Source organism: Neolamprologus brichardi, chromosome 8 (assembly GCF_056152115.1).
Source record: "Neolamprologus brichardi isolate AB-2024 chromosome 8, ASM5615211v1, whole genome shotgun sequence".
In the NCBI taxonomy this organism is placed as follows: domain Eukaryota; kingdom Metazoa; phylum Chordata; class Actinopteri; order Cichliformes; family Cichlidae; genus Neolamprologus; species Neolamprologus brichardi.
In genome coordinates, this window is record NC_142111.1 from 17,131,386 (window position 1) to 17,156,652 (window position 25,267).

General features: G+C 37.8%; 1 protein-coding gene across 1 annotated transcript; it reads right to left on the minus strand.

The window, feature by feature from the left end:
* LOC102777550 (poly(ADP-ribose) glycohydrolase) lies at positions 1-25,035 on the minus strand. The gene is made up of 17 exons (XM_006791076.3): positions 24,505-25,035; positions 24,327-24,415; positions 23,481-24,229; positions 23,084-23,206; positions 21,505-21,591; positions 21,173-21,247; positions 17,253-17,345; positions 16,508-16,662; positions 13,600-13,679; positions 13,454-13,514; positions 13,259-13,334; positions 11,993-12,140; positions 7,062-7,140; positions 6,179-6,287; positions 3,448-3,553; positions 2,140-2,268; positions 1-821 (listed from the first exon to the last, which is right to left on the minus strand). Exons 1-17 carry the CDS (start codon positions 24,615-24,617, stop codon positions 646-648), a joined length of 2,448 nt encoding a protein of 815 aa, XP_006791139.2. The 5' UTR covers positions 24,618-25,035; the 3' UTR covers positions 1-645.
* Positions 25,036-25,267: the final 232 nt, after the last annotated feature.

Consider the following 25,267-nt stretch of genomic DNA (forward strand, 5'->3'; position numbering starts at 1 on the left):
TTAATGGAAGACGAAAACAATCATTTTTAATAGCTTAATTGCAATCACAAACAGAGAAATACCCACAACAATGTAATCTGAATAGATCCATTTTCAATGACTGCAAATAAATAAACACAGAAGTTAAGCGATTATTGCTGAGAAATAGGCTGCTCTTTAAATCAAACCACTTTTCTGGGACCGCTCCAAGCTTTCCAGCACACGATTCTTATTACTCTTTTCCTCTAACTTGATTTCTGACAGCCAATTCAATTAGGCTGGATATGTGTTGGTGTAAAAAATAGGCAACATGACAAACTGAGAAGATGGATGGCAACCTTTGCTTCACCATTAAAATCACAATCGCGTCACACTGAAGCTCAATCTACTGCAGTATTACCAGCTACAGCCAAATGAACACATCTTGGAGTACAGTGCCAGACGCGGCCATAACTAACCACCCCCTGCCTTTTTTAAAGGGTATGCATGCTAGACCTTCATTATCATTTTTATTAGCCTGTGGTTAAAACCACATCTGGTACATCCACCATCATATGAATAAAAGAAAATTGATTTTGTTAAAAAAGCAAAGGAACTGAAAATATTTTATTCATTTAATGTTCGTTTTTTAAAGGCAAGTCACGGTGACTCATCAGCCACCTAACCTTAATGGCAGTCAGTGGGTGCGTGTTGTCTGGCTGAACCAATGTTGGAGTCATCAGGCGCCAGGGAGGAGTTGACCTGCTGGTAGATGAAGGAATAGAGGCTGACGTCAGGGCGTCGACCAAGGCAGTTCTTGCACTCTGAGCTGTAATACTGCCCCAAGAGATCATACGCCTTTCCTGTAACAAGACAAGGAGATATTGTCTAATCTTCATATTAGGCTGAAATATGGGATGGAAATTTCATGGTTCATGAGATCATATTATTTTCCAAAACTCATAACAAAAATAATTGCATTATTACAGCTGGTAAAAATAATAACAATTTTCTAAGTAAATATGTTTCGAAAGGTGCTATTGTAATGAAATTCTCACCAGATGTTGGCAACAACCCATCCAATCCAGACATTCAAAGAAATCAAACCATAGATGTAACATAATTATGTTACATAATGAAGTGACAGGAGAAAAAGTATTGAACATACAAAAGCCTGTTCGTGAAGACAGCTTGAAGACACCTCCTGTATGGAGAAACTAGTCCCATGCCACGGCCATTCTTTCACACAGTCTTCAACTCCTGAAGGTTTCGTGGGCCCCTTCTATGAACTCTGAGCTTTAGTGCTTTCCATAGAGCTTTATGTGCTTTCTCCAAAACCAACTGAAAGTTTCCTTGGATGTTTCCATTGTCTTTTGGTAGATGGCAGCAGATTTTTAGCAAAAATGTCCCCAATTTTTCCATTCATCCTTCCTTTTTGTAGCTCTCCACAAGTCAGTCAACTCCATTGTTCCTGAACAATTCTTCTGATAATTATTTTCACTCCTCTGTCTGAAATCTTGCGGGGAGCACCTGGTCATGGCCAGTTTATGATGAAATTATCTTCTTTCCACTTCTGGATTGTGGCCCCAACAGTGTTCACTGGAAAATTCAGTAGTTTAGAAATTCTTTGGTAACCTAATGCCATGAGTATGTTTTACAACAATAAGGCTGCAAAGGTCTTGATAAAGCGCATTGATTTTATCCATCGTGAAATGTTTCTTGTGTGACACCATGGTAACGAGATACCTTTTTATAGGCCATTGGTTGGGAACCAAACCAGTTGATATTAATTTGCACAAAGTGGCAGGATTGCTTTCTGATTACTGATAGATTTCAGCTGGAGTCCTCTCTTTCCATGCCTTTTCACACCTCCCTTTCTTCATGTGTTCAGTACCATTTCTGTGTCACTTCTCATTGTTACATATAATTTATGGACATCTACACTTTGCATGTATGGACTGGATTGGTTATTACAGACATCTGGTGAGAATTTAGTCAGTAGCATCTTTAGAAAAATACTTATATTTACTTAGAAAACTGGTGGCGTGTTCAATACATATTTTCTGTATTTACTTTATTTCTTTAATTGCATCTTTGACAATTTAAAAATGTTGAATGTAAAAGTGCAAAAAGTTTCATAAAAACAAGAAGCTGGCACGATGCCTGGCCTGTCCCCCTTACCAACACTGATGTTTTTCTGAATGAGGAAAGAGTGCATGTTGTGGACATCTGTCATGAGCTGGCTGTCACCAAAGGTGAAGAAGGCTACGTCTCGGCCCGCCTCAGCAGCTGCCAGCATCTGGAGCAGAGCTGGAGGAAAAGGAGGCAGTGATGAGCCTCAACAGTGTATGTGACACAAAATATGTTTCAATGCAGTATATCAACTAAACTGGACTTTAAAAAAAATGTTATTTATAGTTCGAAAGGAAAATAACTGAGTATTCAAGTATATTAAGGATTCAAGCAAATGCTTGAAAGGAAAATATAGAAGCTAAAAACAATTTGAACATTCTTTTGAAGAGTTTTCCACACACGGTCATAGATTCAGTTGCAAAAACAAAACAAAGACAAATAAAACAGAAGTCTGAAAAGTCATCCAATAGCTTTTGTTTAAAACTGAGAAGTATCAGCTTCTGTAGCCTACAGCAAAAGGTAAGTTATCTGGGGAACTGGTCTCACCCCTACTGAGTATGCTGGATTAGTTACAAAGGGAGTCCAGGTCTGGCCCCGGTGAGCTGTGAATATTTTAAAAGACCGGAAATGTGTCTACTGATTAATGAATGTTAGTACACTGCCAAGTTAATGAGCAAAACTGAATCAACATTTTCACAGGACGTCTGAGCTGAAAATCTCTTCATTTCAGCTGTTTCTCTCCCCTCCTCCTTTCAACTCTTTCCTCAAAAATTATCCGGCAATTAAAAAAAAGGGGGTCTATGTGATGCTACAGACAATAAATCGAGGCAGAGTACAGCATCTGAATTACAGAGCTCTTCCCTGGAGGCACATCATTAAGCAGACAGTAGTGATAGTGCCTATAACGGACTGTACCTTTCTACAGCTAATTAATAAATGGATGGATGTATAGTTTGTAAGCACAAGGTCTCCAAGTCAGATAGTAAGCGAGAAGCAGAGCTATTACTGCAAACTGTTGGCAAAAAGAAGCTCCCTTTGCTGTGACAGTGATACAAAGCACAGACAGAAAGCTGCAACAGATTGATGGACTCAAGCAGGCGATCAATTTCTCTATTAATGAAACATATTAACTTTGTCATTTGATCAATAGAAGGAAGCCAACGAACAGGCCTTAAGTAAATGAACGCATTCCCAGAAGACAAATGGAGCTCACACTGATCTGCTGGAGCTTTTCTATCTAAAATACATTCTGTTATATCGAGGAAGAGACTCCAATTAGACTGCCAAGTGCACAAAGATTGCAGGAGCCCTTTTCGCCACGAGATCCTCTGACGGCAGTGTTACGTCAGTGCTTACCTTTCAGACGTTTGTCACCTCCGAAAACCCCACAGCCCCAGTTTCCTGTCGCAACTGCTGCAAGGTTCTGACTTTTTTCTTCAGGGCCTGCAAAGCCACAGTAAGCCTACACAAAGACAGCAGAAAATTAGAAATGCAATCATTTAATGTAATTATATTGTAAGCAACATGATAGGACGGATTCATTTTGCCTTGTATCAATGTTTCAGGCTGCTTATTGGTGGTCCTGTAATTTATGGGGGATATTTTTGGCCCCAAATGAGCATTGCTTCAACACCACAGCCTACCTCAGTGTTTCTGGATTGCAGTGGCAGGATGTGGTTTGTGGCTTGGCTGTAGGGTTCAATACTGAGTACATGTCCATCCATTTCTGATCACAGTATACACATCTTTTGATAGCTTCTTCCAGCAGGATAACATGCCATGTAAGGAAGCTCAAATAATCTCAAACTGGTCTCTTGAACATGACTATGTGTTCACTGTTCTTCAAAGTCCACAGTCGCCAGATCACAGTCCAAAAGGGCAACATTGGGATTTGATTAAATGGGATCTTAACATCACAGATGCACAGCTAAAAAATAAACAGCAACTTTGTGATACTATTGTGTCAACATGGACCAAAGTCTCTGATAAATTTTTCCACAACCTTGTTGAATCTATGCCATGGCCAACTGAGGCAGTTAAGCCCAGTACAAGCATGGTACACCTAACGAAGTGGTAAAATGGTGTAATTGTCCAGCTGTGATGTAAGTGAAATGGTTTGACTACAAAAAGTAATTGAATATTTGTTTTGTAATAACAGTCATGCTGCTAACAGGCCATGAAAAATAAGGTTTGGTTGACTAGGCTGAACATGCCTTTTTAACACGATGTCATTTAGCATCATTGTTCCACTTCATGGCTATTCACTCAATGTTATCGATTCGTTTGACTTAACCCATGTGTTATAACCAAAAACATATGAAATCACATGTTGGGTGGGTTGTAAGTGACATGGCAAATTATTTGCAAAAGGTTGTTACATGAGATATCTGTAGGGGGCTCTTAAATTTAATGATGCATACTGAAAACGAATTGTAAGTGCCCGTCCTCCAACTGACCAGTCATAAATTCTTCCTGTGAAAGGGCAGATATGACAGTTAACTGAACAATAGTCGAACTGGGATTGATCTTCATGTTGGTCTATTTTTTAAATCCTTGTCAGAGCTGTCAAACCCCTCCATGATTTCTGACAGCAGACCTGACAACATCAACATCTTGATTTTCTATTACAAATAGATATGACAACCATGGGAAGATTACACATAACAAAGGACTTTTGTTTTTGTTTTTTGTGTCTTTAACATGATGCAAATGTGCTAACGGTGATTAATTGCACTAAGGTTAATTATGCTTATTAGAATTCATGCTGGGCCTAATGGACAGTGTAATGAATATGATTATGTTTATTCTTTACAAATACAGCAATCTATCAGTACGTATTACATGCATATGGCACGTCATAATTCATCTATTTAGCCTGAGAAAAGTAAACACGAGTCAATATCAACTCAGATGATATTTGTGATGAGACTTTTTTTTCATTCGCAACCAAGTGGCTTCAGACCATTAAAACAATACAAATCAAAATTCTAAAATGACATTACTTCAGTGGCAGTGATAGAAGTTCCCTACAGATTCACCATCATAAATACAAATTTGTAAAACTTAACTGAGAATTTAGAAATTAAGAGTAGATTTTTTTTAAAACCTAGCTGCTCTATAGTGTAGTGGTTAACAAAGTCAATTGGCAGGCTAGGCTGCTACACATATCCCTCTGCATGCAGTGTAAAAATTTGCCAAATCAAAACGTACAGTGCTGCCCTTAAAAAATGAAAAAAAGTATATTTTCACTATGTATGACACAATTTTCTTTCTTTTCTATCTAAACAGGTGTGAAGCAAAAGACAAATTATAGACTGGATATAAAAGATGGCTGCACCTACTATGACATAACCAACTGGTTTGTCGATTACATCTGTGAAGTTTAGCTATCTGTTGTTTAGCTATTGTTTTAACTGCATGTGACCGTATTTGGAAAAGGGTATTGCAGTGGCTTGGCTGTGGGGTTCTATGTGTTTCAATTCAATTGATGTCAATTCATATAGTGCCAAATTCCAGCAACAGTAACCTCAGGAATTGGAGGGAGGGGTGGAGCAGGCACACCTGATAATTATTCTCTCTCTTCATATAGCCGGTGCAGGGCCGGAGGAGATGACAGAGATGAAGCACAAAGTCATTAACGCTTACCGGAGTGAATCTACTACAAGGATAAAACTGGCGAGTTAACAGTTAGCACACAATAGGTATGAAGGTGCAGCCATTATTCACTATGATAATAAATGGGACGTTAATACTGGCTAATATAAGACAGCCTTACAACAAAACCAACCTGGCATGCAAAGAGACCACAGCCCTTATTATACTAAATTTAGGACTTTAAAGATGTGTGCTATGGTAAAATTCTTCATAGGAAGTTGTAAACATAATTCTTTCTGCTGCAAAGCTGGCCATGAAGTCTGTGAGGACTCACTCACTTTTGGAGCGACCACACCGAACTCTGAAATTTATGGTCCTAATTTCAACAATTTTGGGCAAATACTTTACTCAACTCATCGTAACATACAGAGCGAAGAAAAACAACTGCAAAAAATAACACAAAATACGGAGTGAAACAAAAGTAAAAGATAACCTTGTTAAGTTCTCGGTTGAGTCGATCTGGGTGAAATTGTTCAAGAAAGTTCCTGAACTGCAGCGCATCAATGGCCACAATCGTAGTGCATCTTCTCTGCCAGCCATCGCTGAAAATGAAATAAAAATTCAATCAAAGAAATGGTTTTGAAATGTTTTAGTGGAACAAAATGCTGCCCTGAGTCAGAAAAGACAAGGCAATCCATCCATTGTGAGATTTAAAGTTAAAGGTAGAACATGTGGAAAACGTATGTGTACTAAATATGGTAACCTTTCTAAATGGGATCTCAGAGTGGGGCCAGCTGGCCAATGGAAACCTTGGTTGAGTTTTTGTGTGGCTTACATGCATTTCAAGGAAAGAATATACCACTGCATGTTTCCTTCAGTAACTCCTTTAATAATTGCAGCTTAAATTCCATAGCTACCACATAACTATTTAATGAGAAATATATAAATTTTTCTTTCAGATTCACAAAATTCTGTCTGTAATTGTGAATTTCTATGTATGTAGAGGGCAACAGATTTGCAATATCTGCTGATTTATCAGAGTGAATGACCATATTTTCACAAACAGATTGCTCGTAACTGGCAACTTGGTCTCAGCCTGATAGAAAACTGATTCCATCTCATTTCGGTTTTATGGCTGTCTTGACATAGCAACTATTTCAGAAGCAACAATTTCACAGGTTCATTGCACACGCTCACAGTAATTTTGGTCATGCTACAGTTTGACTAGTGTGACTATTTTACAAGATCTTTCAACTAGACCAAGGTGGTGAAAAAGACAAGCTAATCAATGTAAGGAGATCTAACAAAGTTACAACAGTTTTTATTTATTATTTTAAAATGTTAAAGGTCTTAAACCAAGTAAAATTACCAGATACCTTGGAGTTGTGTCCAAACGGCTGCCACCCCACTGGTAGGTCTGTGCATATCCTTTGTATTTACTGTACTGCTGTGTTCCTAATAACAAACAGGAACTTCAGGCACACTTAAGCAAGCAACATATAAACATATAAATCTCAATTTTATTTACACATACTTAGAATTAAAGATTATTTATCTTTCTCTTCATGATTCAAAACTAATATGTGGGTTAGTTATTGTGTTAACATACAGAATAACAAATCTTTGATAGGTAAAAGCAATGACATTTAAAAACTCTGTTAGGGCTCCCACCTAAATGCTATTAGTAGTTGAAAACCCATGTTACCATACTTTAGTGTAACACAAACAACTGGCTCCTAAACACAGTTCAATGCTTAAAATCACAAGGAAAATTCATATTGTTAAAACAAGTCATGCACACAGAAAAAGAAAACAAATTATTACTATTTTATTGCACTAAATACTTTTTAGGGGGTTAAAAGTGATCGAAGAGCATCCGATTGCTGAAAAACAGAAGGTCAAGTTGTTACCCCTCTTGAAATGATGCAAGCAGCAATGACTGACCACCAGCACACAGCGAAGCACTCAACACCCGTAAAGAGGGAGCAGAGGGGGGTAGACAACAGGACAGTCAATATAATTGGGCCACAGATTAACTTCCCATTCATTAACACTCATTAGTACCTAGCTGTTGAGAGCACTTGCAGAGATGCTTCATGCTGCAAGGTGAATAAACCAAGTGATTAGTAGAGAAGCCTTAGTCAGCAGCTATTATTAGTAACACATAGGGGAATCTCTAGGGTGCACTCCACTTGACAGACACGTCATTAATAATTAACCAGCCTCTATTTTTTTAAATAAGCAAAATGAGTAAGACAATGACGTACCTCATGTAGTTTAACAGCGCTAGAAAATAAACCTTCTACGTGACTTATGTGCCCATATAAAGTTTTTTGAGCTTCAGTGCCATTGGCACATTTGAAATTAGAGATGCATACTTTGGGTCAAAGGTCTGCAAAAGACTGAGGTACATGCACAGGTACTTTTCAGTCACGCTATTGATGGCAAACACATGTCAACTTGCACCCAGCACTATAACTGAATAAAAAAAAACCCATAAAGCTACTACTTAATAAATACTTTAGTGATGTTGATATCTAATCTAAAGATGGGATATTACAGCCGTTGTACTAGAAGGTTTTGTGTGCATACACTATGCATACACCTGACCTTTACTGGTTTTCCAAATAAGATTTCTTTGCTCAAACATTTTTGCATTTGAATGGCACATTCTTCAGGAACAAAACAGATTATGCTTTTGCTTTGTATTCAACCCATTTGCCATTTAAAAATTAATTCTAGTAAGAGTTGAAGAGGATCGATCTTGGCCAGAAGAAGATGTGTCTGTTCCTTAGAAATTATTTATAAATGAACAGGTCGTATTAAAAAACAGCGGGTGTAATTCACTGAATCCTGAAGGTCGTCCCATTCATGTGTAAATGCATCAAAACAAATTGTCTCACATTCTTGTGGAAGACCAGACACTAGAAAGTCAGCAGTGTATCTCATTTTAACAAGTTTTACTTCTGCATTTGAACAAAAGAGGATAGCACATGGGTAAAATATAGTTTTAATTATGTTCAAATTGTAGATGCTGTAAAAAAGATACTGTGAAAAAATAAAAATGAAAAATCCCTATGACTCTGTCTCCTGCATGCACCGAGCATGAACCACATTTTCTGGTCAGCACCACCATTCATATGGTTCATATGAGTTCTCCTTGATACTATTTATACTTGTGACCGCCCCACTGGCAGCCAGATATCTACCAATCAAGGAAAATTCAATTAGGATAAGGCACTTTTGCAAATTTCAGTGCAGGAGTACGATCCATTAGCTTCAGTACTGTATGCCAAAACGTATCACAAGGGAACATGATTTACCACATGACCACATTGCAGCAAAGGCTTGGACTTTTACAGTGGAGGACAAGAGATACAGCCCGGGTTTAATAAAGATGATGGAATGGAAGAGTCCATTAGTACAGCAGGTCTGAGTCAGGTCTTCCAGCTATAATTAATTCTGGGCCCAAGTAATAAAGTTAAGTGGCATAAGCAGAGACGCGGGAAAGGCGGCCAGCAAGAAGTCTCAAGGTGACTCTATGAGAGCGAGAAACTCTTATGCTGCAGTATGACTGGTGCCTCTAGGACCTCACTTCCTGTTCTTACCCAATGTACATGCTATGTAAGGAGGACATTTAATTTAAGATGTTTCTATTTAAACATGATATAATATAATCCATGATGTTTGTTGTCCCTTAAGAGTATCAAAATGAGTTGTGGATTAACCAAAACATTGCAATCAATGCAAAACAACAAGCTGAAATAGGCAAAAACATAGTAGATATTTGGAGTACTTCATAGTGACTTTACTTAGCATGTGTAATATGTGGCCTGTGCAGACACCTGGATTAATTACAGCAGCTTATATGTTCTATCAGTTATACAAAATAAAATAACTCAAATAAATGGTGCATAAATAAGTCCGGTGGGGCCAAAGAGAGACAGATCTGACTAATTTTAATTGCAAATTACTGCAAATGCTTTTTTTCCTCGAACAGCGCCTGTAACACGGCTACCTTTAAGTATACGTACGTATATGTTTGAGATGTAAGGTGACAGATGGTGATCTCCTGCACATGCTGTGGAATTGCCCAGTGATAGAGTTCTGGAGACGGGCCATTGAAATAATCTCAAGGGTAATGGGGATCCAAATTGAACTGGACCCAAAACTATGGATTCTAGGTGACACAGGTTCTATTAATGTGAATTATCATAAGAAATATTTTATTTTACTTGCGAGTACTGCAGTGAATAAATGTATTCTGCTACATTGGAAATCTGAAAATTCTCCAACACTGAGACACTGGATTAATGAGCTAGCGTCCTACTGCACACCTGAGAAGATATCGCATAGTGTAAAAGGGAAATATGGAACCTTTGAAAAAATTTGGGGCCCCTTCCTGTGAGTACTACTGTCTTTGGACCTAACAGATCATAGAGATGACGCAAACCCCCCTGGGTCTGCCTTGAGTTGATTAGGCCCTCCTGACTCGATTTCCTGAATGCTGCAGTTTTATCGTGTGGGATGTTGATTCCTGTGCATGAGAGTTTCTATAGATAGGTGTAAATATGGGCTGTCTGGATACATGAATGTGACGAGGTTGAGAGCCATACAGGGGTAAAGGGGTGGGGGGGATGGTGGGAGGGGTTCACATGATGTGTTTTCTGTTTTGCTCAATTTTTTATTTTTTTTATTTCTTTGTTTTTTGTTTGTTTGTGTGTTTGTTTAAAATTTCTGTAATTATCAATGTTATTATTATTGTTATTGTTATTGTTATTATGCCTGTATTTTCTGTGTTTGGTTTTCATATGTTTGAGGTCATCCTTGAAAGGCATAGATACAAGAGTGTGCACCTGGGAGTGCTTCTGTGGTCACAATGGCCTGCCATGCTGTGGTTATTTGATGATACTTGCTCTGTCCCATAGTTGTGAGTTTTCTGTTTGTTTGTTTTTTTGCTTTGTGTGTTTGTTTGTTTTTGTTTGTTTTCCAATTTAAAAATGAAAATAAAGCTTAGGAAAAAAAAGTATACGTACGTATCGGTAACACACAAATTACGTTGCTTATGGTTTTTTTACGGAACAGTGCACAAACAACATTACAACGTCTCTTAACAACTGGTAAAAATATATACCGTATATATACTAGTTATCAATTTTGTTGGTCTACTGTTACCAGGCAAAATGTTTTTGGCCACATGAAATAAAAAATGCATTAGCTGTACGTCAGTATAAGCCGCGGTGTTTACAGTGTGGGAAAAAAGTAGCGGCTTATGACCCGAAAACTACGATAAATGGACAAAACTAACAGAATTTTAAATACTGTCTTTAATACTTGGATGAAAATAATTTTCTGTCAATGACTACCTGAAGTTAGAGCGCATGAACATCACCACATGCCGTTTCTTCCTTGAGATGGTCTGCCAAACCTTTGCCCTAACCTACTTAAGTTGATGATTGTTTCTGAGTTTCTCTGCATTCACTTTAAAGCTTTTAATAACTGAGTAGCACACTCTATTGAGCAGAGATTAGATGACTTAGATTAGATGACCACTAAAGAATATCAAATTTCTTTGCCCTGAAAACTGCTTTGGTTGCTTTAGCAGTATGCTTTGGGTCACTTGCACAGTGAAACCAATTAATCTATTTCTGTTTACTTCTATCAGAAGACACATCAACCATACTCACTAGTGTGACTTGGTTCCACTAGCGGCCTTTACTGTCACATTATATTTGAGAATTTGAGTGGGGTTTGTTTATTTTGTTTGTTTTTTTTTGTTAGTTTGTATCTTGGTTGGTTGTCTAAAGTCTACATCGAACACAATCAAGCCACAAAGCAGACAGGTGCCATCAGCCTCCTGCTGGGGCTCCCTAAGGGATGCTCTTGTTACTGGGTCTACTGGCCTGTTCCAGCCTTGTTTGTGGCAAACACTCCTTTCTGAAGTATTACTCAACAGAAAGCCCCAACAGTGCAATCAGAACAGCATAGTCTGTCTCCAGAATTTACCGTGTGTACCCAATCAAAAGAAAACAGGTGACAAGGACAGATACAGAAAACAGGACAATTGCCACAAACATCCTTTAGCCCCATGCTGAGTCAGAAAGCTGTAAACTGAAGCTGTGCAATGTGTTCTCCATGCTGGGTTTGACTAGAAATCAATGCAATTTTTCTACTGTCAAATTACAAAAAGCAAAGTAGAAGAAAAGTAGAAGAATGAGACTATGGCGTTATTGATTGTGAATCATTGAATAGGATTCCTTTAGTAACAACTACTGTTTAACAAGGTTACAGAGTGTTTGTCACTTACCTGTGATAATCAGACATTCATTATGATCCAGTGCTTCAGTGAAGAGACGAGAAACAATTAGCTCGGGGTTAATAAGGAAACGTATTTCCTCTTGAACCAGACCAGACCCGGTGACACCTCCTCCCACAAACCGATTAGCAAAATCCACCTCCAAATCAAGACAGATGGTTGATGATGAAGGAAAGATTATGAAACATTATTAATACTCTTGCAGCATCTATTGTTTTGTCACATGTGAAAATGTTAGAAAATAAAAAGAAAATATCTAACTGCTAACATTCTGTCTGACGTTAAAATGGACAGCTTTGGAAACAGGAAGAAAGCACCTCATGAAATGGTCTTTGCCCTTTTTATTCAGTTTGTGACAGAATCCCTGACAAGCTGATTGGAAAGGTGCCCTAAGGTGCTGGCATTACTCAGAGATCTGTCCTCCATGCCAAAATAAAATCTTCCCAGGAGAGGCATTTAGGTATGAGGCTGCCAGTAGCAAATTTCAAATGAAGAGAGCAGTCCTACAGGTGAAAATAAACATATTTCTCCAGTCACAAATACTGCTATTTCAGTCTGTTTGTGATTCAGAATAAACGTTCATCTCATTGATTCAGCTCAGAGAGACATGAATTGATTTTTTTTAGTCAGAAAGCACCCATGTGGAACATATAATCTTACAATTTCATCTCTGACAGTTGCTCATTGGCCTGTAGACAGACCAGACCAAACCCCTCACAACCCCAGGAAGAAGCTGCAAAGGGATGAGCAGCAGTTTGAGAGCAGATCTCCCTAAACTGGTCACTCATCTCTGGGACAGCGAGCCAGCCTCCAAAGTCTGCTTTGACAGGCTGTCAGCACCTCACCACAGCCCCCACCCCAACAGAGCATCCATCAATCCAAGTTGCAGTGTGCCCCGGAGCTGGTCATGTGTGCACATCAACTGTCAGTTTGTGGCAACTGGAGGAAAACAAAAGGTGAAAGCCAGAGCAGGCCATCCTGACAGTATACGGGAAGTATCGTCGACGCAGAGAGCACAAGAGGCTCAGAGGCCTCGACCCCAGTCCCAGCGCAAACTCCCTCCGACACATCAAATGCTCCCTCAAAGGCCTTTTCAGCAGTAGTAAGCATTCTGGGTGGAAGACTCTAGAACGAGGCAGCTCAGTAAAGGGAAAGAGGATGGGAACCAAGCACACTCAAACAAACAGCTCGTTTGGGCAAAGATTCAATGGGTTCAAGTCTCTCCAACTCGTGCATTCCTCGCATACTCTCTCTTACCTGAAGCATTCCATAACCATCATCTTCAATGGTTCCTTCACAGGTGATGTGGAGCTTTGTGAGTGGAGTCTGTGAGCTGAAACAGTTTCCAGTTTTTAATCAACATCAAGAACATGTGAACATGTATCCATGCTTGTTTCCAAACAGCCCAATGAATACATCATATAATATTATTTTGACATCATATTATTATACCTTTTCCAATTTGGCGGCTTATTCAGACTTTTTCGGGTGAATGTTACAAGACCTGTAGGCACTGCAAAAAACAAGGGAAATGTTTTATCTGGCAAGACGATTATGTGGCAGTAAATTTTTAACATGAAGAAAATGTGACCACTCACTTTTCTCAGTAACACTTTTAAAATAGCACATAAGGGTTTTCAGCTTTTCAGTCTTCTTTGCAGAGGACCCCTCAAAAAGCCTGCAGATGAGAACAAATCGTGGATTTAATTACTTAACTGTTGATATTGTACATCCTGTTTTTTAAACAAAAATTAAAAGCTTACTTCTTAAGAAAGTTGGTTTAACACAGCATCCCAACCAAATGCCCAACCCTCACAATCAAAATGCCACAGTTAGGACCAGGAAAAATGGAGACACAGGATGTCCACTTTAGCCATGTGAGTTCAGTCATGCTTTAACGTTTGATATGAATTAGTTCACCTCTCACTCAGTTCCCTTTTCAGTCAGTAGCCGGTTATGTAGGAGCTCCTTCGCTGTTACGACAACGGAGTTGCCCCAGGCTTGCCATCACAGAGCAATACTCATGTGCCACTTCACAGCACTCACACAAAAAGGGAGAGAGAGAGGGAGACAGGCCTCCCTCTTTGGGGATACATTAAGAAGCCCCGTGTCCCTTTTAAGCAACAGAGTCCTCAGGAGGCAAAAAGGCAATCCCCCTGGAATATAGCACACATACACACAAAGCTGCTAACAGCGAGGCGCAGTGGATGGGTTTGAATACACTTTGAGCATTAAGCCCACCATCTCCCACTCAAGCACACTCTAAAAAACCCTGCAGCTCACCCCACATGCCACAACATAAAGAGAGAAATTCCAAGTGAAGGAAATGAAATAATGACAAAAGCTCAGTGCACTGAGAGCCCTTTAGGGGATGGGAAACTCATTCATTGAAGTCAGTTCCAGCACTCATTTCTCTTTGTCAGCGTGGACTCGAGAAACAATCATGCCTCATGTAGTCCCCGGGGAAAATGTCTTAGACATAAGGTAGCTACTACATAAGGCAGCCTTTTAGTAACAGATCGCCATACAGTCTTTAGGGAATACGGTATTAATATATAATTATATAACATCAATTTACCTCCAACAGATGTACAGAAGGTATGATGCAACTCAGTAAAAGGGTGTATATAGCTATATTTAGTATAACTGCTGGGTTTCTAATAAACTTAGCTCTACTCTGTGGTAAAATAATAGATACAGTTTCAGGAAGAACGCGTTGAATGGCAGAGTCACTGCTGAAAAAAACCCCCAAAGATAATAGCGTTTACAGTCACAATGCAAATAAGAAGACTGCTTTGAGATAAAAAAAATAATAATAATTCACAGATAATGAGTGTTTGTTTTTCCTTTAGTAACCCTCTGGGTATTCCTGTGAAATAAAAATGTATTAACGATTTTGAATAATGAAATAAACTTAATTTTCTGTCTCATGCCACATAGGATATTTAGGACACTTTTGCGCGGGAAGAAAGGGGGACGATGCTGCAGTTTCTTTGAAATTACAGCACAACCACAACATAAATGAAATTCAGATGCCAGTGAACTCCTTTACTGCCTTTTGCAAAATAGCCAACGGCCTTCTCCATTGTCACAAGCAGCCATCTGAGTCAATGTTAATCTAATTTCCTCTTCCATTTAGGTAATTACAATGTGATGCCAACAGAGATGACTCTGCAGTGAACTGCAGACTCATTTACATTACACCGCCCACACAATCTCCACAGTGAAACTTTTCAGAATTAAGAAAACACCCTAATGTTTGTCGCATGCAGTGTTTTTGAATGGAATGCACTTGTTTTTACATTCTCATACTGGAGAAACGTTCAAGTGCAAGAGAAAGCAAACAGTAGCATCGTTCAAATTCGATGAATAAATGTAAATTTATGTTCAACGGAAAGCACCAGCACCAGTTCGTTCAGAGAAACACTCCCTTTAGGGTTGGCTCTAGCACATTTCTGTTCAACCTGTCATTTAGGTCATAGTTTGTCACTTAATCTTTGCAAGATTATTATAGTTAACTAAAACTAAAGTAAAAAGTAAAAGCGGGTGTGTAAAAAATTACATAACAAAAATAAAAATAGAAACTAGACCTAATTAGAATTAATTGAATAACTTTAATGATTTTCCTAACTTAGAAAACTTATGGAACATCCATATTTCTAGTATTTGTTGTTTGGTAAAATTGTATTAACAAAGTGCCTGATGAGGCACTGATGGGCGTGTTTATTGAGACTCTGGAAGTTGTGTTTTTATCCTCATAGCTGTACCAATTTCCTGAATCTTTCCTCTGACAAATCACCTTCAAATAATAATAATCAAAAAGACAAAAAATTAACAAGGAAACCAAAATTAAATATTTTCAAACAGCAAAAACTAAACTGAAACAAGAAAATCTACTCTGGACTCTAACTGAACTAGACTGCACTAAAAACAAAAAAGAAAAAGGAAATGAAAGTTAAAATCAAAATGCAAAGAAAATGCAAAACTATGTAATATCTCGAAATTCTTGAATTGAGCTCACATACATTTTACTGATGAATTCCCATGATGCTTTTACATCTATCTCCGAAGCAAATTTTCATGAACAAACATTTCCCGAAACATCTGTGTTCACTCAGTAGAAAAAATCCATGTGAAAATGCGCCAATATCTATCTTCTTCTATGTATGAAAAAAGTTCAATGATAGGCTTGATGGACGATTTGCATTTACCAGGAGCTTGCTGCGTGGCTCCATTAGCGAACACTGATACTGCTATGTTCAAAATGTTTTACTACAGGATTCCCTTTTTGCACATCCTGGGCCCTGGTTTCCCTCAAGCCATGCTTCATACTTTCCAAGTGAAGACCTACATTGATAATCCCGACAAAGAACAGCATTATGTCATGTGACAAAAAGGAAAGCATGCACAGTGAATGAAGTTAGTTGTCCCGAATGCATACTTTACCGAACAACATCATGTTACGTTTAGCACCATGAGTCAAAGAGTAGTACATCACCAGATTACCTGAAAAAGTTAATGTCTGGGTAGTTGGAGTACTCGGTCTTTCTAGAGTTCCGTCGGGGGAAGGTGCAGAAGAAGGCGTTGGCGAGCAGAGATGCCACCTGCTCCTGAGACATGGTGATGGAGTGGTTCATGCCTGCCTTGAGGAGGGGTATTGGCTAGAAGAGGAAAATAGGTACAACCGAGGAAGGTCAAAATAATTTGTTCTGTCAATTTATTGAATTAGATGCTGAAAAAATTGTAATAATCTTGCACCATTATGTGCTTCCTAAATCAACCTTTAATTTAAATCAAAGTCCATACACCCTCATGCCTGGGGGATTTACAGTTATGATTTTATAAATAAATTTGTATAAGCAAGGAAGAACAATGCTACATTACATACAGTTTGCTACATGAATAATGTTCCATTACAAATCTGTTTGGCTAATGTGCCTACTTGTGAGGGACACTTTGAGTTTTTAAATGAATCACAGTAGAAATAAAATCAATGCAGTGAAGTAATATTTAAACAAGATGATAGGCTGCTTGGTCAAATTAGGGCATGAATTTTTTTTCCTACTGCAAAAACACACTGACTACACAATGTAAGGTCCAGATGATCAAAACATCTCATCTTATGTGTTTTGAACTCATAATTTTTACTATGATTTTACAGGATAATATGACTTTTCTGATCAATGTGCTGCAGTGATCTATAATGTTAAAGACCAATATGTCGGTCTCCATTGGTTAGCAACGGATTTACCTTGGTACAGAGCTCAGATGCTCTCAGCGCTAATTGCACCATGTCTGGCAGCAGGGACTCAAACAGATGTTCAGCAGCATCAGGCTCCAGGACCTTGGAGAGAACCAGAGATCTGTTTATATTTGTTGCTTTGCCACAAATATCAGCTGTGACATTATTAGCTGTTTCGGCTGATTAGTTTGAGACAGACAGAGAAAATTACGAGCTATGATCCATATCAAAATTTTTAGGGTGAAACAAATACTGTTGAAATATCTGCACTATAGAAAATCAAAGGGCATTCCGATCCACAATATGCAGATGTAAAACATCTATGGGAGCTCAATAACTGTTACAGCTGACTGTTCTCTTCTTATACTGAAAATTAAAAAGGGAATGTGAAAGATGTGGTGACATATTATAAAAATACATCAAGTCTTAGTGGGACAGTTCATCTATGTTAATAATAATATCACCCCATAGTAGCATATCCTCCACGACTACACCACATTTATGAATCGTATAGATAACAGACATTATATATTCTTTTTTTTTTACATCCATATTGGCTACAAAATGTCAGAATGATCAATAACAGAGCAATTTCATCAAGGTTACACTTGCATGCCAACTGATTAAACAGTCTTCCTGGAAGAGATGCAAATGACCAAGTGTCTGAAATAGAAAGGACAGTGTGTTCCCAGCACAAGTAGCCTTGACTGTTGATTTAGCCTTGGACATTTATATTATGGCAAAAGAAGCCTGACTAAACAGTGTTGTAAGTAATGACCTAGCTGACATCGTAAACTGCTCCTACAGGCATTATAAATTAAGGCAGCTGACGGAGGAGACAGTATAAGCTGTATAAGCAGTATAAGCAATAGCTGAGGCAGTATAAGCTGAACTCTTTAAATCAGAAGAAGACGTGCATCAAATCAGCTATACTAACTCTATGTATGACTTCATACTGCTCTGTACATCGCACCGAAATGACAAAGCAATCAACCAAGACGTGGGGGTGTAAGCAGCAAGAAACCAGAGGTTTTCCCAACACGTCTACAAATTAAAGCAATCTGCTTAACCAAGTCCGCGGACATGAGACCATGTAAAAGTAAAACACACATGCTCCTAACTGTAAATACAGCACTGACTGGGCGGATGAAAGAGAACAAAACGGATGCTTTCTGTCAACAGCTGTTCACTTATTCATAAGGAATCCGTCCTCAGATGAATATTCAATGAAACTGCCTGGCCCGTCACTCCATGCTATTCAATCCCTCCTTTTCTCTGACACTCAAATCATACAATGTGGCAAGGAGCACGGGAGAAGTCAGGAGGTGAAAAGCTGCGTGCATTATTCTACGCTGTTCGCTTTTCCACACAATTGGAAGCAAAACAAACGCTTTTATTTTTAATTAAATGTCAACAAATACTAAACTCTACTTGCTCTCTTGGATCATTTACACCTATGAAGACTATTGGCTTATTCCAGGGTTAATTCTGGGGTCAACTGGGAGAATTACCCTTTAGTAGAAATTAGTTCCACTGAAACTATAAAAAGCAGAAGACTAACAGTTATTTAAATTTATTGTGTCATTTGTGCATTTAAAAAACAAGCAATCTTATTTTTTCTGTTTATTATAGAATTATCAATTAATAAAATATTGTATCTAAAAGAGCTTATAGGATTAATATAAGAAACTGTGTTTCCATTATTAGAATAACTGGAATAACTGTCTTTTAATTCTTTATTTTTTATTCACTTGGCATCTCTTGTATTTGTAATAATGTCTACTGTGGCTAAATTATTGTGTTTAAGGGGCAATTCTGAAAAAATGCATCAGAACAAAAAGAGCAAAAATGTCTCTAAAGAAAATAATATTTTTGCTTTGAAAATAAAAAAGCTGGTCATGACTGCTTTGTTACTGTGTCACAGTAAAAACATTGACTCTGCCACAGCTCAGCTGTTTTCTGTGCAGCAATGCACTTAGGTTAATAAAGTTGCAATAGATGATGCTCATGCTTTACATTTCTTCTGAAAACAGATTTCAAGAGCTGTATGCGAGTTTGTGATGCTGATGGAGCTAGAGCTGAGCTCTAACAAGCAGTAATTTAGTTATCGGGAGGTGGAGCTCGGCTCTGGTGGCCTCAGCCCTTTAATATATTATAAAAATCACAGATTTGTAACCCAGGAAAGTTCTGAGTAAATTCTATATGGCACGAAAGTGAAAGAGTTAAGTACGGTGCCCATCAGTGACACTTACGTCACTAGTTATCAGCTGGTATCAAACATAACCCTCAATTATAACAATTTTTGTTTTTACAATTTAGCAGTCAAATGTGCACACAACCAGATGTTTGATGTCTCTATTTACACTTTACAAGGGGCCTCATCTAAAATGTAACTTTATATGAAATGTTCATTGGTAGTTGGTATTTTTTTGTATGATATAAGACAACTTTGTCATTCAAATTGACAAATGACAAAATCCAAAGCCAGCTGAAACAATAATACTTAGCCTATGGCTAAAGCTTCTCAGCCTTAACATGTTGAAAATTTGCTAACAGAATTCCCTTTATAATATAAATTATATCATATATACACGATACAATTTATTTAACATCATAAGGCTGGAATAAATCAGTTTCCGAGAATGTAAACTCAACCACTTTCATTTCTGACAAGTTACTAAATGTGACCTTTTGACTAAAGACCAAATATTTTCTCTTGACTCCCATTTTGCCTGTAAAGGGCTGCAGCATTCTGTCCCGCTGTTAAATCCATTATTGCTCAGCAAAATAACAGAAACCCATTTGGTATAATGACATTGATGAAAAAAGGTTTATGTGTCCTTTTTCATGCGGCATAAGAGATATCGGTGAAACATATAGCTGATGCCATGTAGTACATGGTGATGTAGCAATACTTCACCGTGAAAAAAAAGAGTATTTCTTACTCTTACAGGCTCAGTGCTACTTATATTAAACATAAAAACACAGATATCGCTTCAAGTGGAATAATCGCATCCCCTCCATGAGGCAGATTGTAGTACAGTCCTCTGTGATTCTCTACACAGAATGACTCAGAGCACATTAAGACAGATGATGGATGGGCTCCAAACAAGGCCGGAGAAGACGCTGACAACTCTGAGCAAAGACCTATGAACCAACAGTGCTCTGGAAATTATGATGCAACTCAGGCTCATCTTTGTTTGTGCTTTTACTTAGCTTGGGACAGTACCAAAAAAATCATGTAATCAACATCTTAAAACCTGTGAAATTCTCTATAATTATGAGCAATATTTTCACTCTCATGTCTGTAATGCTGGAAAAGGAAAGTTTGAAAAAGGGCAAAACAAATCAAATGTTTTCAAGGGGAATCTATCAAAACTTGATTTACTTACATTAGTAAGAAAACTTTAGAATAATTTAGAATTACCTTATATTCTCCTTTAAAACAATTATCTTAAGTTTTTATAAGGTACAATTGTATCATTTTAATATCCATTTAATGAAGTCCAGGTGTGGATGGCAAGGATTTAACCAGACAAATCTCTTTTAGTATCAATAACCTCAAACAAGTTGTGTCTGTAATGTCTTCATAGTATTTGCAATTACGGAGCTGCAAATTTGGTTATTAGTCTTATCTACTGATACTGATTCATACTGCTTTTTAATAGTGTTTTCATAGCAGAATAATTAACAGATGAACACGGTGCTTTCTGCTGGCAATTAAGCATCGTGATTGGACAGTTAATACTTAGCTAATTAATACTTTATTATACTACAGCTAATCCTTTGACATCTTTAAGATGTGCTTGTGTGTGATTACAGACCTCTGTGTCAGTATTAATTCGATGACAGCTCCAAACAAAAGACGCTTAATTCACTATATTTTCAATGCGATTAAAAAATCAACAATTATTAGCTATGCTGTTTACCTTTGTGCAATACAAATGAAGCGCTGTGAAGTCCCATTTCTTGGCATGTGATGCACTGTACTTCAACATTGCATTCTGTAACATCACAAAAATAAACATATAAGATTGACAATCAAAATTAATCTTAAACATCACTTCAAGTCACAATTACTCCATATGTATGCATACCTGCATTTTTAAAGTGTCAGCTTACTTAAATTCTGTGACAGTATGCTTTTTGGTTTCTGGGTTAATCATGCCATCTTATGGTAGAGACTGGTAACAACAACTGAGACACACTAGAGGAGACATACTATGTCTTGCCAATGAAGGGACAAAGATATACAACGTACCTTCAGCTCATGTGGATTTGTAAATGTCTTGTTTAAAGTTTCCTTGATCAGCTCCCACCGACTTTTATTCTGCAGTTCTTGTGTTTCCTGTGGAAGTATACAATTCAGGTCTGAGATTTTTTTATGCATAAACAATAATACTGTGTTGTTTTGTTGTACTTCATGACTTCAGAGATGTGAGGAATCTTTACAGCTATTGTTGAAGGAATAACTCCAGCCTGGATGAATAAGCACCATACGCTTTGCTATTTTTTGACATCTTGCCAGCTATAATGTTGCAAACTTAGAACTGTTCTAACTATTGCAACTAACAAGCAGGAGTTAATGTGAGCTGTCAGGATCCGGAGCAGCATTAATGAGTTAGTGAACCACATTTTAGAGTCCATTGAATTCACAAAAATATCAAAGGAGTTGATTTTTTTTTCTGTGTTGCAGCCTGGCACTGCTTACCTCTGATATCAGCGAGAAATTAACGCCACCCCATGGACCCATCTGCACACTGCACACATTGTTTTTTTTACTTCCCATTCCTGTCATGTGTTCAAGTCATTAAAGCAAGTAAAGTTGCAGTTTTTGGACTTAGCAATTCATGAGCAACCATAAACAGAGTTTAAGATGCTTCATTTTTAAATGCAGCTCGACAAATATCAGCAAACATACAAACTCCCTCTGTGCAGTTTGTATCACAACCTGCATCAATTGCTCTATTTCCCTAGAAGAAGAAAAATCTTAAAGTGTGAGAGCTTTACTCTCTGAAATCAAGAAAGAGGCATGAAAAAGAGAACAGGAGAGAAAGATAACATTGAGGTCAAAGGTAAGGCCTAAGCAAGTGACATTTGATGAACAGTAAATTTAAAGGTTATGCATTAAGTTTTAATTAATGCAAGATTTTTTAAAATCACAAAGTACATCGATACATGAAGTGTTCCTGACGTTGTTTATTTTTAATAAAAGTTTTGATTTAATATAAAGAAATCTTTAAAAACTAACTGAATTATGATACGTTTATGTTATCAAAGGTTATTACAGAGAGTAAACAAAGGCTAAACTGGGTAGAGTTTACAGTGATGGCCTATGTAGCACTGGTGCAGAGAAGCTTCTAGCATCCACTGACACTATACAAGTAAGACGTGACACTCAAAACACTATGTGATTAGCTATTTGAGCATGAAGCGTCACTGCCTCATCAGATAGGACATTGCACCATGCACATTTGTCCTAAATATTCTCTTTTCCACATACTATTAATTTACTAGATTAGATTAGATAAAACTTTATTAATCCCTCGGGTAGGTTCCTCTGGGAAATTTGTTTCTATGACTGTTTTTTACATACATCTTGTTTTCTTTTTACATCCATTCATCATCCATAGTTTTGCCATCTAATTATGGTTCTCTTTAGACGTTTTAAATAATTAAATAGTTACCTTCAGTAATGTGTATCATGTGACTGCACTGATTACATAACCCACAACTTAAACAACTTAAATAGAACTTGCGAATTTATGCCCTCAACCTGTAACTTCATGTGCATTTTTTAATTCACATCAAAAATAAGTTTTAAACACTTGAGCCTTTACCTCATCTTCTATAGGAAATAAGTTCCTGCTGGAACAAGGCATCTTGACATGTACATCATCCCAGGCATCCTGAAATCTAGTGGGATATGGAACAGGAACTTTATCCTTTTGAAGAAGATCTGTCTGTTAATGGGAATCAAAATAAATGACATTAGTATGGACATTCCACGTGCACAAACCAAACAGTCTTATGATTAATAATACAAGTATGTCTACTCTATATATTCAGGATAAACACTGAGATGAAATCACAACAAAATCTCTTAAAATCACATGTGAATTTCAATTTCAATTAATATTAAATTCTTGACTTATTAGGTTTAACATTAACTTCTTGAATTGTTAGGTATATTACTATATCTGTGCTGTGATCTGAATAGAAGAGAACTGATCAAACCCTAATCATCACGGTGTGATGGCCAGGAACATTCTTCAGTGGAGGAAGTGGTTCGCCACATTCTGGCATCCTCTTTAGCTCACTTATTGGTGTCCCGAGCCAACTGACTTCAGAAGGGTTAGGTTCCTTTTCTGTATCTTGTTTCTCTGGAGACTTTTCTGACCTGCGTCGTTTCCCAGGAAAACCTGGTGATGACACCCCCGAAAAGAAGTCTGTAATTTTAGAATTGAGTTTGACTGAACCATCGGAGGTTGCTGGGAATGTGTCCATTTTTGTTGTTTCTAAATCATCATCACTTTGAAGCAATGTTGGTGTAAGATCACTCCCTGCAGAATGTTTGGCAGCTGGTGATACAGGAGGATCTTGATCTAAGTCTGTTGGAGTTAATGGCTGGGTTTCTTCATCTGTGTCAGTGACAAAAAGTATTTCAGCTTCTTTGGACTCTAAAGACTGAGCTGAGGTGCTTTGAAAACCATCATCATCCATCATTTCTTCATCATTTTGGGTTTGGCACACATCTCCTGTACTCGAGGTTTCCATTGGCTTGATCAACCATCTTTCAAGAGTATTTCTGAACTTTTGTTGCTGTGTTGGGCCAATTCTTTGAAGGCGACCTTTCATTTTGACACCTCTTAAGTCACCTGCTCCACTTGTTTTTGGCCTTATTACCACCTTTGTCTCGGTTTTATTTCCCATTCTCTCTCGATCTGAAGTCGCAGCACCGACGCTCTGACTACTCGAAAGTGAGCCTGACAAATAAAACACAGAATTTTTATTTTACAAAGGGGGGATACTGCAATGTAGTAATATGCTCTGCAGGGGGAAAAAATATTTTTAGACAAATACCTCCACGAGAAGATGAAGAAGACAATGGAGCACTTGTTTCCACCTTTAGTCGTTTTGCTAAAGGTTCTAAGTCTGTCAGTGCAGTCATTCTACAAAAGAATAGAACAACACATAAAACATGTCCGTGCCGTGCGGGTTCAATTTAAACTTGAAGACTGCAACGTACATGTGCACTTACAGGAGAACTTGAGCTGACGCCAAAGATAAGATGCTGTTTTTTGCACAGACTTGATTCTTATACAGTCCCTTTTTCAGTAGATGAACAAATCCTAAAAAATGGTGCGCAGCCATACATAACGCAATCTCTTTTTAGAAAGTAGATGCCAGTGCTTTAGTTATGAACGTAATTACTAAAGTAGCCCATTAACTTACTCGTTATCACACTAAAAATTTAATGCATGGCAATAAAGGGAAACATATGTTTGCATTTCACATTCAGCAGATAGTTGATAGGCTATCTACAAACGACTCACGTAGTCGTATCTTTTTGGTTAGCCTACGTGCTAACTATTTTTGAGCCAACAATGATCCAAAAAACTTGAGCAGCTGCTGTGTTAATCGATAGCGTTTTACTTGGAAAGAGACTCGAAGGACAGCATAAACTTTTCCAGCCTTTTGTTATTGTTAAACCGTAGACCCGTACTTTTTTACTTTTACTGAAGCGATGCTACAGTTCATTAGCACCGTCACCGGTGCCTTTAAAAACAACAAACACTTCCGTGAGAGTGACGTAAGATGTCTACGAGAAAAACGCGATAACTCAAACGTACATCACTTGAAAGCGCCTTTCGAAGGCCGGAAGTCTAACCTGCTCTTGTTGCATCACACCCATCACTCGATACTACAGACGTGGTTTACAGCATTGTTTTATAGAAACAGAGAAAATCTTTATTTTTATCATTTTACGTAAGTGTTTCACATATTTGAGGCGTATTTGAGAG